At 40.1% G+C, this 15454-nt stretch overlaps 2 protein-coding genes across 2 annotated transcripts; both read right to left on the bottom strand.

Moving 5' to 3' along the window:
• Positions 1-5602: 5602 nt before the first annotated feature.
• LOC116263503 (uncharacterized) lies at positions 5603-8357 on the bottom strand. The gene is made up of 2 exons (XM_031643232.2): positions 7986-8357; positions 5603-7262 (listed from the first exon to the last, which is right to left on the bottom strand). Exon 2 carries the CDS (start codon positions 6751-6753, stop codon positions 5923-5925), a length of 831 nt encoding a protein of 276 aa, XP_031499092.1. The 5' UTR covers positions 6754-7262; positions 7986-8357; the 3' UTR covers positions 5603-5922.
• A 6136-nt stretch (positions 8358-14493) lies between these two features.
• On the bottom strand, positions 14494-15454 carry LOC116264070 (protein P21-like). Its single transcript, XM_031644011.2, has one exon. The coding sequence runs from the start codon at positions 15421-15423 to the stop codon at positions 14740-14742; it is 684 nt and encodes a 227-aa protein (XP_031499871.1). The 5' UTR covers positions 15424-15454; the 3' UTR covers positions 14494-14739.

The following is a 15454-nucleotide window of genomic DNA, read 5'->3' as shown; positions in this document are numbered from 1 at the left end:
ACTTGAATAAAACTTTTTAGGGATTGAAGATTATATGGGTTGCGGTTTCTCTGATAAGTAGCGGACAATATAAACTCATGTAAATAGAAGTAATCCGAGACCAGGCTTTTTTATTCTCATCATTATTGACGTGCTTTTACTAATGAAACTAATCTGAAAAACTTACAAAAAGAATCTCCAAGGTGAAGTTCAAAAACTTAAACTTCTTGTTTATTTTGGGCAGGGAGCTGGGTTGGGATGAATCTGATTCAAATCGGATATACCCTAAAACATATCCACTTTTCTTGGATATTCACATATTCAGATTTAAATGCTAACAAAATCAAGTCACATCTGAACCTGAATCCAGAATCCAATTTGTATATTCATATCCAAACCTGAATTCAAATTTTGAACCAAACCTAACCGATTTTCAAAATTTAAGAGTATTGAACAAAGAATATTTATTTAAAACTAAACCTGAACTGAATCCATTCAGATATTTATGTATATCTGAATCTAAATCCACTCAAATGTCATTTCTGACATCTGAATCTGATCTGATTTCTTAATTAAATATTTTTTTTCTATATCCAATTTTTTCAAAATGGTTCGATCAGATATCCTATCCAAATTAGATCTATTCACATCCCTAAGCCTTCCAAATTAATTTACAAAAAAAAAAGAAAAGAAAAAAACAAATATATACTAACAACTACCTGAAATTTCCACAAAAGATGACTGCACCCTTAATTAATAAACTTTCAGTTTCGGCTTCTGCCTAGCTTCAGTATCTCTAAAGGCATGGCAATATAAATTGCCAACATCGTGGCTCCCGGGACAAAGAGAATGACATAAGATAGAAAGGGTATACTGAACCATGCCGTTTTTCTGTCGCAAGAAAAAAGATAAAATAAAAAAATAGTTAGGAGCAGGATATTAAGAAATGCCTTGTAAGACAACCACCATGCAAACGTGCAGCATGAGTTTACTTTTTTAGTCTGTTCAGTTATCACGGTCTGATCAGAAAATGAAAACAACGCAGTTCATAGTTTGACCTTGATAAATTGCTACCATGTATACTTGACTAGGTTGATCCTTCCAATACAAACGCGACATGCGCATTTAAATTTGTGCTTGCTCATACACCATTGTTGCATGTGAAACATTGGCCATTACGGGCCAATATTCTGAGATTTAATGCGACCTATATATAGAGGCTTAATTGGAGCTCCGCGCTTGAAACTTTTTTGCTTTTATAAGAGACAAACTGGCACGGATGCAGATCTACATTTTTTTTGAAAGAAAATGAAAACTTTCATGTTGACATAAGAGAACTGGGCTATCATTTGGGACATGAATTGGTTATGTTTTGCCATTGTTGTGTGTGGATCCATATTGATATGATTTGAATCCACATAACCATTTGAAATTTTGCATTGGATCTAATCATTACTTAAATTCCACATTTGCATTCAGTTTGGTTCATGAATATACAGATCTGAATCTGTCCGGATATTGGTTAAAAATCCATATCTTGTTTATATTAGTTCAAATATATGTTACCATGTTTGCTTTTTGCAGATTTGTTGTCTTTTTTGTCTATACTAACACTAGACATGACCTAAATTTTTCATATCCATTTGGCTATTGAATTTGGATCTCACAACAAAGGTTGCAATCTTTTGAAGCACGATCTTATTTAACTTGTTTAGATTTTTTTTTTAAGATCTATATCATGCATATATTAGACATAAACATATTAAGATATGTATTGATTTTTTGATCCAATGATTTTATCAGGTTTTAAAAAATTGAGTTGTACACATTCAATGCGAGTAGCAGTAGAGTGCCAATGAATGAATTTCTTTTGCTCTTTATGAAAGAATATTATCTGAACAAATACTAAAGAAGACTATACTATGTTCATCCTACTTAAAAGGAATGGTTATATCATTGTATGTTGGTTATGCTAATAGGTGTAAAGCAACATTCTTAAACATGGTGAGATTCAACCTGTAATAAGGCTTGGTTCAAGATACATTCAGATCTATAATTTATTTGGATATTGGTAAAAAATCTATATCATGTTTACATTAGTTCCAATATATGTTATAAAGTTCGCTTTTTTAATCCAATAATATTGTGAAATCTGTTGTCTTTCTGGATCAAAATCATTTTAGGGTGCTATTGAAGAAGGTTTTATTCACTCCTTCTATGAGAACGTATTTTCTTTAATATATGCTCAAGAGGTGTATGTAATACTCTTAAACGGAAACCCATATTACAATGAATGCTTTTATTTGGAGACTTGTATCAACAAAATTCTAGCCGATGAAAGCTTTATTTGCTCCTAAAAAAGATGGATTAGTATGGCCCAAATCTACATCATCTCGAAGGTAAAGGAAAAAGAAAATCTTTTGTCTTGCTTATTTGAATTCATACATGGTTGTTGAATCATCTTATATAATATTTCAATATGGATCATTAGGTGTTTTAAATTCATATTCGTCTATTGTGGATATTGTTGTGTGGATTAATGCTAATATAATTTGAATCTTTACACTCATATAGCATTTGAGATTAGATCTACTTATTTTTTGAGGTCTAACTTATATGGCTTAAAATCAAATTTCAATATGTTTGGATATATGATTAAACATCCATATCATATTGTTATCAGATCCAAATATATTATGATATTTGTTTACCCTTGGATCCAATTACGATAGCATGCTACTCAGCAAGTTTTCTTCGAGAATGAATCTGATTTCATTGTTTTCTATGAGGTGTAGGGTAACACTCTTGAAGATAATGAGATCTACACTAACTATATCTATATCAATAATTTTGAGGATCTACAATGTGTGTCAAAATGTGGATTTAGAAAGTGGAGAACATTTTTGCCAATGTATATGTATGGGTACCCAAAGATTTTTATAAAAAAAAAGGTCTATGATGTTTGTATTTGTATGCATAAGATGGAATTATTCTGAATATAACTATAGTGTTCCTATTGATGATCAATTTTGATCTATTTGATATTTCAATAAGCAGTGAGAAATGAACATAATGATGATCAATTTAGCAATGAACCAACTAAAGCTTATTAGTGAATTCAATCATCATCTTGTGAATTGATTTATAGAACAATTAAGAAAATAATGAACTGAGTATAATTCATCTATGCTTCAAAAATTGATAATTAAGTCATAAAGGTCTAAAGCTCCTTTGATACTTGAATTATTGTTCTATGCATTCATTGGTGTGGCTATGGGTTGACCTTAATGAGGTGCTTGATAAATCTGGTATATCAGTAAGTGATTTGTTTGCATGTTAAGACCTAGATATTTGGTCATGAAAATTGCTTTATGAATGGTGAGTTAAAAGAAATGCTTTCCATTAAAGGCATATTAATGAAGACTGTACAAGATAAAAAATCATTGTATGATAGTCTCTAATATAATTGTTCCTTCTTTTAAATAGTCATAATAAAGATCAAGCATATTGCCAATTAGGTAGATGACTTGAACATTTGAAAATTGTGAGCCTGTTTGTATCATTGTCATGTGATTATGTACTATTGTTAAAAGAGTTAAGCAATTGTCTTTTGTGAAAAACGATAAAAGAAAATATAACCTTTGCTTTGTTGGAAGTCTAATGCATGTTATGTCATGTGCAAGACTTGATGCAAGATTTTTTATTGATCTTATCATTTGATATTAAAAACATCTATGTTTGCCTTTATTGGAAATAAACAACAATAGAAAACCATAGCTTATGGTGCACACAATAAACTTTGCAAAACCGCTTTTGAATTAGAGGAAGAAAGCACTCATACAACTTACGACTCCTACAAGGCCACCTTGGCGCACTTTACACTTGATACAAATAATACGAACCAATGCACCTATTTATAGGTTACGTCAAGAGACTCAACCTTTGACTCATAAACCTCCACAGTAATGATCATTACAACCATGATATTAAAAGACATTAAAAAATAAAAAAAAAGGTTTGATAACTCTTGACATTAAACATTTAATTTGCTATGTCATAACTCTATGACATTAAAACAAAAACTTCAATATTTATTCTACACATTTACTAGAATTGTTTGCATCATATTTTGATAATTCCCTTTGATGCTGAACTGATACTCCAAGAGATGACCTGAATTTTCTAAATTAGAATGGTCAAGTGTCTTATAAATCTGTTTGCAACTCCATCATTTATGGAGCAATATTTCATTATTATTGTTCAATCACCAACAACTTCATGGATAAAGTGGTGACTTAACTAATGTGCTTTAATATGAATGGGCCAACCGAGGCCCATTTTAAATAATAAAATATATATTGTTAAATTTTAAAATAAAATATTTTTTAATTATTTTTAATATGAATGGGCCAACCGAGGCCAGCCCACGGGGCCCGGGCCCCGTTTTGTCAGCCTGAACAGGAGCCTTACCTGACCGGGTACCCAGTCCAGGTGGGCCCAGCGCCCACCCTTAGTAATAATCTTGATTTAAGAGAAGAAAATAACCATTCCTTAAAATTTCAAATAACTATACTAATTTGTTAAATTTTGCATGTTAATTTAGAGTTATGTATGCCCCTTTGCTTTATCCGTATCTTTTTCCCTATCATTCCCTTGTCTTCTCAACTTTTTCTTTCTATCTCTAGCTTTCTTTCTCTTCCAGTATATTCTTTTCTCTCTCTCTATCAATCTATTTAGTTTTACTTTTCTCCCTCTCTACTTTCTTTTCTTTCTCTCTCTATCTCTAGTTTTTTTTTTCTTTTTCTATTTTCTTTTTTTCCCCTCTCTGTTGTTCTCTCTAGTTTTCTTTATCTCTCCTCTTTACCCATCTCTCTCCATTTACTATCTTCCTCCTTCTCTTTTCCCTTTGTTGTTCTTGGTTTCTATCTCTCTTTTTATTTTCCCTCTTCATTCCCCCCCCCCCCCTCTCTCTCTCTCTCTCTCTTTATTATCTTCCTCCTTCTCTTTTCCCTTTCTTGTTCTTGGTTTCTATCTCTCTTTTTATTTTCCCTCTTCATCCCCCCCCTCTCTCTCTCTCTCTCTCTTTATTTCTTTCTTTTCACCCTTTTTCTCAATCTCCACCTCTTTCTTTGTTTCTTTGCTTTTTCTCTATCTTTCTCTTATATGTATATATCTCCCTTTCACTCTTTATCTCTCCCCCTCAAAGATACCAACCTTTTATTTCATTTAGCCTCTGATTATAAAATTAGTATGTCCGTGTTTACTTGCCCATGCTTATTAGTCATTAACCGATGCTGGTTTATTATTAATTAATGTATTTCATATATGAACTTTGATCTATGAATTTCATCTACTTTATTTTCTCATTAGTTTGCAAGTTAGACACATCTTTGATAGGGTGCTGCCTTGCGACACCCAAAAGTGCTGCCAAAGGCTGACCCTTCCCAAGATCTCTTGGACAGGTACGTTAAGTCGGCTAAATTAATAAGCCTTACAACCTTGCCAGACAGCAACCAGGGCGCAAACTCCCTTAGATAGAAGATACAAGATGGCTCACCCAGCCCAAAGGTCTTAGCCTACTACAATGACTAGGGAGAAGAGCCGATAAAATGGAAATATAATATAAACAAGAACACACGATTCAAAACTTCATCAATTCATTCATTTTGGGGATAGGGTTATTACAGCTCAACTTAGTGTCGGGTCTCAACTATCTCGGTCTGTGCCGATACAAGAAACTGAAACAGAAACAAAAGCAAATACTAACCGGGTCGGTCGAGTTAGACTCGGCCGCTGTACAGCATTAACGCCTGAATGCGCTCCTCAAAACTGGTTCCATTGACTCGTCCTGCTGAGTTGTTTGGGCCTAGGTCTCAAATTCGTCGTAGCCTTCTTCGTTGTCGCCTTCCTTGCGTAACATGTTCAGCCGCCTAATCTTTTCTTCTATACTTCTGGCCTTGGGATAACATTCCAGTAACTCAATGGGGCCTTGACATAGATAAATACACCAATTTGAGCCCTAGTTGACCATCCTTGTGCTATACCAGCCAAGTATTCGAACCGTCTTTGGTACTCTTCCACTGTAGACGTTTGTTTAAGGTTCTTTAATTCAACGTCGTAGTAGTACGTAAATGGTGACTCGCCGAAACGTACTAGAAGTGCACTTTTGAAAAAGTTCCACTCTATCACCGGGTGGGTGTGCTCGAGCCTCCGGTACCATTGCATAGCCTCCCCTTCAAAGTGTAGTCCTGAGAGGATGACCCAATCTTCAACCGGCACATTTTGGTAAGTGAAGTATCGCTCCACTTTAAATATCCAATGATGGGGTTCCTTGCCCTCAAACTTAGGAAATTGGACTCGGATGGCGGGTGGCCTAAAATCTTCTTTGCCCTTTTTATAACATGTGCTCAGTGAACAAAGGATTCCCTTTCCCTTATCTTGGTGGTTAGTAACACCTTGTGTCATTTTCTCAAGTCGCTCCATGCGTTGATTAAGCTGTTCATTTGAGGCTTTAATTTCCTGAAGAGAGACCATGAGACTCGACAACATCCCTCCTATCTCATCCAAGGCGTCTAACTTATGGGATTGGGCTCTAACCTCACCCATGTCTTGATCAAGTCGTGTTACCCGGTCATCACCACGGCCCATTTCTGCCTCAGCCTCATAATCACCCTCGGGTTCTAATATGCCTTGCTGAATAGATTTCCCTTTGCGTCCCATGGTTGCAATGATGCTGCTCAACTCGGCTAACTCAAGTGGAATTCTGCCTCCCATGGAATGAGGAATGGACGCCCAAGTATCAGCCCCAAATCAGCTCCAGGGAGGAATAGCGCGCCAGATTTCTGGTCGCCTGAATCTGGCAGTCTTCAGTCGTTCCCTGTTTCTGTCTTCTTCGACAGCTTCAGAAAACAGCGGCGCTTCGGAAATTCACAGATGCATCATCAGATCTCCAAAAATTCCGAAACTGTGCATGAACAATCTCTAGACTCCTAGGATTCCATTCGTTCCATGCTATACCTCTGATTTGGCCGGGATAATCAACGCCGGCCGATCGAACTGACGTCTGTCGCCGGCAGGACGTGATTCCCCTGTTCCAACGTCTTTTCAGGTTCAGGCGGAGCTTTGGAATCTTGGCGTTAACTCAACAGCAGCTCCGATTGCGCTGTAATCGCGTCCAGCGATCCTCAACACATTCAGGAAGGCGACCATATCCTGCTCGACAGCTAGATGCCACCGTAGATAGCACCGGAGATGATTTCTTCGCCGCTGGTTTCCGATAGAACCTGATAACAGTCTGCGTTAGCGTCAACCTTGGACAGATTCGATAGATTACACCGAAATCCCCAAATCAATCATAACAGATTAAACAACTAAATGAAAACAAGGGGAAATCGTAGAAATGAATCAACAAGGAGGGCGAAATCCCAATTTCAGATGAAGATTGGGGAAGCGGGTGCCTATCGGCTGATCCCGGTTCTGTTCACCGCCTGTCTACGCCAGACTCCGGCTGGCATCAACATCTCACTCGATTCTATTCCGTTAGGCCCCAACTTTCGTCAGAATGGTCCTCAGATTTGGGCGATGATAATAGAAAAGTTAACGTTGTATCCGGGATTACAGGCGCGGTATGTAGCAGGAATCGAGAGCACCCAAAGGAAACCCAATCATCTACTACTGGATTCCTCCATCTTCTCCTCCGATTCCTCGATGCAAACAACAGACAATCCACATTCAACTAAAGATTGCGACCAAGGAAGCTAGATCAAATCCGAGACCGTCCGGACAGAGAATAGGCGTTAGACGGTCACCAACATGGCGACGGAATGCGCCTGATTATCGTCTTAATAGCTCAATCGGATTCAACCTCCGATCATTAATGATTACATCCGATATATCCAGGCGTTAGACCGATCATCGGAATCGCCTGAACGTCAGCAACGTAGATCTCATTCCAATCGGGAAAGAACAGAAACTCGAACAGAAAGTATCACGGGAGAGTAAGATACCTATCTGCCTTAGGAGTTCCGCCGGTGGTCGATGCACAGGCTTGGAGTCTGTTGCCCGATGCTCGAACGTCGTCTTCCTCCTCTGCAATTGCAGACAGGAACGCGGCCTTTAATCTCCCCCGTGGCCGAGGAGATTGCACCCTGCTCTACCACCGGCCGTTGGGTTGGGAATGAAGATGTGTGCAACTTCCGGGGGCGGGATCCGGCAGCCGCCTCTCTGGAATTTTCAGGCGGTATGCTCTCTTGGTGAAGAAGACCAGCAGAGAGAGATGTCTTTGGCGTCAAGATAACCGCCAGGAAGAGGAGAAGAAGAGAAACTCCCCGCGGGAGAAGAGACACTTCTTCAATTCCATCTAGGGATAGGCTTATTAGATGCAAAGCTCAAGTTATATACTGTTGAGCGTATCGGGTCTCACTCGTCTCGGTCGGAGCCGAGACAAGAAACTGAAAACAGGAACAAAAGCAAATACTAACCGGGTCGATCGAGTTAGACTCGGCTGCTGTTCAGCATTAGCGCCTGAATGCGCTCCTCAAAACTGGTCCGCCTCACTCGGTCCTGCTGAGTTGTTTGGGCCTAGTCTGAACCTTGTCGCCTTTGTTGGTGCTGGGCTTGTCCACATCGTTCCGTCTGACTTTGACTTTCCCTTACCCAGTCTCCTTCCACTAGCCTCTTCTACTGTTTGGGTGTTGACCGCTCTAACTCGCCGTCTCTCCTTTGACTGAACGCCGGGTTCGGTCAAAGCTTCAATCAACCGTGTAACCTCACTTAAATATTTGAGGCCTCAGTCCAACTCCCCACAGAGGCTACCAATGTTAGCCTCACTTTGTTCGTTCTTGCCTCCATGTGCTGCCAATATCGTCCTTCCGGTTTCACACCAATGTTCTCATCCGTTAGTGTGATCTTGCCCCGGCCACCCTCCTTATCAAACGTCATGGAAGAGAAGTCCCATGATATGGTTCCAAGTGGGAACCTAGACCCGGCCTACAAATTTCTAAGCCTGAGTGTAGATCCCAACTCCAGGTTCGCTCGCGGTAGTATAAAAACCAACTTAAAGCAAATTATATTTACAAAATATTTTCTACCGAACAGCAACCTCAACTTAAAAGTACCCTCGGACAACGACACAAGTGCGGTTTCTCAAACCCAATGGCTAAAACCTACTACAAGACTAGAAGGATCAAGCTTTTACAGCCGTGAGCGATACAAATGTATTCTATCGCAACTCACTCACATTCACATGCAAACCACAACATCCATGCCTAAGAAAGGCCAAACCATGGAGTTTCCGTTAAGTGGTCTTGCTAACCCACAGTCGTGTCCTTGGCGAAGTGCCTCGAAAGGACTGTCGACAGTGGCTATAGGCTAGAGCCTGGGTAAAAGCAAAATACACCCGTGTTCCGCGTTCTATAGGGAGATTAAGAGTTTACCTGGCCGATCGGGTGTCGACCTTAACAGCAAAAGTGATCCGAGAGAAGACTAGTGGCAAAGCCACGTCTCGGATATCTGGCCGATTGGGTGTCGGCCGATGACGCCTGGAAGTCTGCTGGAGCTGGCCGATAGGTCTCGGCGTTGCTGGACAACAGCGCTGGTCGCTGTTGACTGAGGACACCGAAGGTATCGCGCCTGCTGTCAGCCTCGGATGGCCGCGGGATTGCGCCTGTGGTTGGCCTCGGTCGGCCGTGTGCAGCTATAGGTGAAAACGTGTGCGCGCTGGATGCGGTAGGGCTCGGCCCGCCTGGCCGAGGTCATCTAACACGCCTACGAGGGACGTTGTCGGTGGTCGACTCGAGTTGCGGCAACGAGAGGAATACCATTAGTTGGATGGCGCCCACTGAATACCGAGGATGTCACGAGCTGCATTGGAGATGATCCTAACTACTGGACTCCAAGAGGATAGGTCGAGCTCGGAAGAAGGGAGTGAGCTCGGTATGGGTTTGGTGGGCTTGGTCTATGATTAGAAAGGTTCAGGTCTTTCCCTGGCCTTCTTATTCTCGATTAGCTAATACATCCAGAAGGGCCAAGAGCTAAGCTAGGTTTGAGTTGGTCGGACCTAGTGGGTTCGGTTGACTTGGTTCAAGGTTGGTCGACGGTTACAACTTGGGTAAGGCGAAGGTGACTGTGGATGCCGAAGGGATTAAATTGGTGATGGGATGTCAATGCGAGGTAAATGGTGGGGCTGGCAGTTTTGGGTAAGGAGACAGCCCAAGAGACTCGCTAGGGTGGTTGAGAGTTAAGGCTAGGAGCTATTGGATTAATGTGAGACGAGTGGAGTGTTAAAAGCTAATGAATGAGTAACGAGGTGCGATGGGGGATTAAGGCTCGCGTGGATGAATTTGGAGGAAAAGGAGGGCAAGAGGTGTGAAGATGAAGTCCTAACTAGAGGAGTTTAATACGTACCTTAACTGCTCAATGATGGCGCGTGGGTGATGCGAGGGAAGTTAGTGCTTAGGGTGCGTTGAAGATGAGGTGGCCTTGGGCCATGGATGGATGACACGTGGAGGATGAGCAGCTGGTGATGACGGTGCCTCAAGAAGATGTAACTCCCGCCTTGATGATGAGGAGCTCAAAGGGAGCCCTGTTAACACCCTAAATTTAATTTTTTCCCAGACGCGGTTCTACCTCCGGTGGACATGTTCACAGAGGCTTCTTCTTGACAGTAGTAGCAAGTAAACACATGAAAGGAGGAGAATTTTTGTCGGCATAATGTTCTAGACACTGTTGCTGCCTTAGTTCTTTTTTGTTAAAGACTTGGATACATGCAAGAATTGCACCGGGATTATCACTATGATGTAGGAAGAAAGGGTTTATGGGATCAGAACTTATATGATCAGACAATGCATCCGAACCAGTTGAGGCATCATTGGTTGATCCACTCGAGGGGACTCTTTCAGCCACATGACAATATTGATTTGGATCCCATCTACTGATTTGATAATATTACTTAATTCTAGGTCCAAGTTAATTTTGAGATCAAAGCTAAATCATTCTAAAGTACTCTGCCCTTATAATCATGCTAATGATAAAATATCATATTTCTATGATTTAAAAAAAAAAAATCAAATATGTGAAGAAATTGTAGCTATCAAGAGAGGAAAAAGAACTTGCTGAAAAAGCTCTGATGATGGATGTCGTGAGAAAAAAAATATTGATTGTTTCCACTTGTACACATGAGTGGTGAAAAAAAAAAAAGTGACAATGAAGGAGCAGATGAAGTAGAAGAAGAGCAAGAAGCAAAGTAGTAGAAATATTAGGGAATTATGTATCGTAGTTGCAAAAAGGGACGAGAATATGGCTCATTTTGGAGCATAACTTTGTATGCTATGGGTGGGGTGTATTGTATATTGTTGTTAATTTAATATTTGATATAAGGCCCATGTGACCACATGACAGTATTAAAATCTTTTATTATAAAACTACCAAAATAATTTTATTCACAATAATTCGGGTGGTTAGGTCCAACATGATACTGTTTGATATTGGGCTTGCCTACGGCTGAGATTAAACAGTTGAGTATCAGGCTGTGTCCAAGACCTATAAGACTTGTCGGGCCCTCATGGGTCAACGAATGGGTCGACTTTTATGTATGCTTTATTGGTGTACAAAATTTTAGTTGCAAATATGGTTAATGACAAAAACACTCTTGATAAATTAAAAAAAAAAACTTTTTGTAAAGATAAAAAAGAAACCAAAAGAGTTAAAAAGACTAGCAATAACATTTTTTTTAAATAATTTCTAAAATATCCCAACTCTATTTTTTTTGGCGTGCATGTGTTGTGTGCACCGAGCATCAGATGCAACTCACTCTCGACTTGGCTCGACCTGATGCGCAGCCTAATTGTAGATGATAACTAAAAAAAAGCAGCAGAGGTGTAAGAAATCGCAGTTCAAGCACCCTAATATTTTAACTAATGGGTTATGTGAGAAATATCAAATTTTCATAACCCATTCAAACCGTAACCTCACAACTCTATCCAAAATTTGACTTAATTGTGAAGGAATAAATTAGAGGAACTTTCCCAGTTGGCATGAAGCACAACCATTTGAAGAAATTTAACCCCCATTTACCATAACTTCACAGGTCTTAAATTTGGTATGTTTTCCCAAATAAATGTAGGCCTCACCAGCATCAAGAAGATTGTTCATCTCTTCTTAGTTCTACGTATAGAGGGAACCTTAACACTGTATGTCTCCCCACAGACTGTGTATTATGCTTAATGTCAATGTCAAGCAGACAAGAATACAATTTGAGCATCAATCTGACGAGCTTTTCTAGCCCTCTCGCGAGTTCACGATTTGCTTTGGACCGCCTTTTAAGCCTGGCCGGATAAGGAGCTGGGCTCAGCTCGCCTGACACCCCAAACTTCAGCCCAGGCTTGGTCCGACCTAAAACCCGAGCCGGCTCGGCTTTATCCGATTAAATTAAAAAATATATTTTTAATATAAAATAATACATATAATTAATCATAATAAAATATTATATATATATATAAATTAATAAAATAAATATTAAAAAAATTATCAGACCCACCCGGACTTATCTGGTCAAAACGGGCTGGCCCGATAAATTTATTCGGCTGGCCTAATGCCCTTTTTTTTAGAGGGGCCAAGCTTGGGCCCGAGTCGGGCCAGGTACGGGGTACCCACCGACAGCCCGACCCTGTGCCAACCTTGAGGAAATATTTAAATGTCTTTGAGGTCAAGTTTGATGGCTATAATCAGTTTCCAAGGCATGGATATTTTGGATGGTTGACTCAGGGTGTTGGCGTGTGGACATTTGGCGTGAAGACTCCTCAATCAAAGTATTGAAGGATAATTAACAACTACCAAAATCAAGAAGGCCGCCAAATAAAGTTGTTCTCTTATAGTCCTACTCTAACGATACCACAGATCATCCTCAGAGGCAAATATTATATTTTTAAAGCAGCATCAAGGCCATGGATGCTCTTCCAGCATTGAAGTCCGTAAAAGATCGATGGTTGCTTAGTATACCTGCGTTGAGTGATTGGAGTTTCCTTCTCTTAAACATAGAAGAGGTGCTTAACTAGCAACTTTACGTGGCATCAGATGTTTACGTTTTTATCTATAGAACATACATAATAATTAGATTTTTGCACCTTGTTTCAATTTAGGTGGATTATGGTTTATCTAAGATCCACATAACGAAAAATAAAAAAAGGGTACCCACACTGCTTACCAGTTTGGACCTTGAGGATTGGAGTTAAGATAAGGTCAAAATCCAAGTTGATTTATAGCCACAGTTTGAAGATCATTGGAAGCTCTGCCTACTCCACGGTCTTCATGTAGTGTGATTATGCCGATTGTGGATCGTTCAGCGCATATTCTCCTTTTCTCCTATAGCTGGTTTCAACCCTTTACGTTTATGTTCATTTCTCCTTTCCTTTTTCTCAGCGCAAACAGGATTCATACGCCCTTTCGGGCTTGCATTCTTTATTCTTCTATTATATTGTAGTTACAGAAATCTAAGCTGGTTATACAAAAAGTTGAGAGTGAGTTGCATGCACCACTTGGTGCATGCAAGACAAAAAAACAGGTAGGAGTTGGGGTGTTTTGAAAATTGTTTAAAAATAAATATCCTTTTTAGTCTCTTAATTTTCATAAGGTTATTTTTTTTGTTTTTGCAAAAAGTTCTCTTTTTCTATTCACCAAGAGCATTTTAGTTATTAAGCATACCAGCAGCCGGCTAGTTCTGACCACAAGTTGAAAGACATAACTGTCCCACCAGCAAAAGGGTAAGAAAAGGACATGTGATGGAGTGAACAGATTTGAGGTCACTTTTATCTATCTTATCAAAGATATGTTAAAAGCCCATGGATTAGTACTTAGCGCTGTTTGTAGATCAATTCTTTCCCACATACATAAGAGTATATTCAGGACGTGGTATTTAGGGATGTCAATATATCCGATTTGAATAGGACATTCACCCGAACCAATACGAAAAAGTCGGATATGTAAAAAAAGCTAATATCTGATTGAGAAACCAAATCGGATTCATATTCAAATTTAATAAATGACATTCGATCGGTTTCAAATATACATAAATATCTAATCAGATTCAAATGCGAATTTGGATTGGATTCATTTTTAGACAAATCTCTTATATCTAATGATATTAAATTTTGAAAATTGGTAAAATCCAATTCAAAATTCGGATTCGGATTTAGATGTAAATATAAAAATCAGTTTTGGATCGAATTCGAATTGTAAAATTGGATTTTAGATTTGGATTTGGGTTTGATTTTTCTTTATTTGAATTTGAATTTGAATTCTTGATTCGGATCATAAATCGGATTTTAGATTTGGATTCGGTATGAGTTTTCTTTATTTGAGTTTGAATTTGAATTATTATTCGAATATGTAAATATCTGAAAAAAAAGATATGATTAAAGATATATCCAATCCAAATATGATCCACCGACATCTTTAGTAAGAGATCGTATTCGGAAGAAGAAAAAAGATCGTATTCGGAAGAAGAAAAAAGGCACCACACGAGACAAAGAAGCTGATCCTTTATTCAAACGGTCATTAACTAGCAAGCCCATGCTGCTTGCTACATGCTTTGTTCTAGGAATCCAAGCTAGCACAGATTTTTAAGCAGTCTATGAAATCAATTACAAGTACATAAAAGTAAAGCAGCGCGCTCTTCTTATTGAAATAGATAATTGTACACTGGCTTCCAAACCAAGGTCACAGTGGAGCTGCCATGCAGCTTTTATTTACCATGATCCGTTTATTTTAAGGGCAAAAGATGACTCGGTAGTCAGTGTTAGAGCAGGTGAAAGTGCTGGTTGCATCGTCCTTGGGGTAGCTGTAAGAGGTAGGGCATCTGTCCTTGAAGAACTTTGAGTAGTTGGTCGGGCCGCAGTTGTTGGCCGCCGATCCGGTGCAGCAGTACTGGTCTTGCTTGAAGGTGGTGCAGGCGTTGTTGCAGCCGCCGGGCACCCGGAGCTCGTTGGGGCACTGCCCGAGGATGTCGGCGTTGCAGGTGATCCCTCGGCAGCTGCCGCTGACGGGGTTGAACGCCATGGGGACGTTGAACCCGTCTATCAGCGAGATGTCAAAGAAGTCGAGGTTGTTGAACTGGTTCAGCGCATACTCGGCCAGGGTGTTGGGCGGCCGCCCGAAGGCCTGGCAGGCCAAAACGCCACCACAGTCGCCGGTTTGGCAGCCGCCGCGGCCGCTGGCGTCGAAGTTGCAGCCGGTGCGGGCCCATACGCGTGCCATCTTGGTGCCGGGGTTGACAAAGAGGTTCCAGGACTGGCCGGGGTTGAGCTGCTGGCCACCGCCAGGGACGGCAGCGGCCCATACGGTGTAGGAGCACTGGTTCCTTATCTCAAAGTTGGCTGAACGGGAAAGAGGGAGGAGTGAGATCAGGGCGATGGTGAGGAGGGGAAACAGGGGGATAGTGATCTGCGACATTTTTGGGGATGGAGGGAGAGGAGGATTAAGG

The sequence above is a fragment of the Nymphaea colorata genome, chromosome 11, assembly GCF_008831285.2.
Source record: "Nymphaea colorata isolate Beijing-Zhang1983 chromosome 11, ASM883128v2, whole genome shotgun sequence".
NCBI lineage: Eukaryota > Viridiplantae > Streptophyta > Magnoliopsida > Nymphaeales > Nymphaeaceae > Nymphaea > Nymphaea colorata.
This window is presented reverse-complemented; position numbering and strand designations above follow the sequence as displayed.

What these genes read in the sequence shown, in the direction of transcription:
- LOC116263503 (XM_031643232.2), bottom strand. Translation starts at nt 6,753, where the DNA reads ATGGGAGGCAGAATTCCACTTGAGTTAGCCGAGTTGAGCAGCATCATT.
- LOC116264070 (XM_031644011.2), bottom strand. Translation starts at nt 15,423, where the DNA reads ATGTCGCAGATCACTATCCCCCTGTTTCCCCTCCTCACCATCGCCCTG.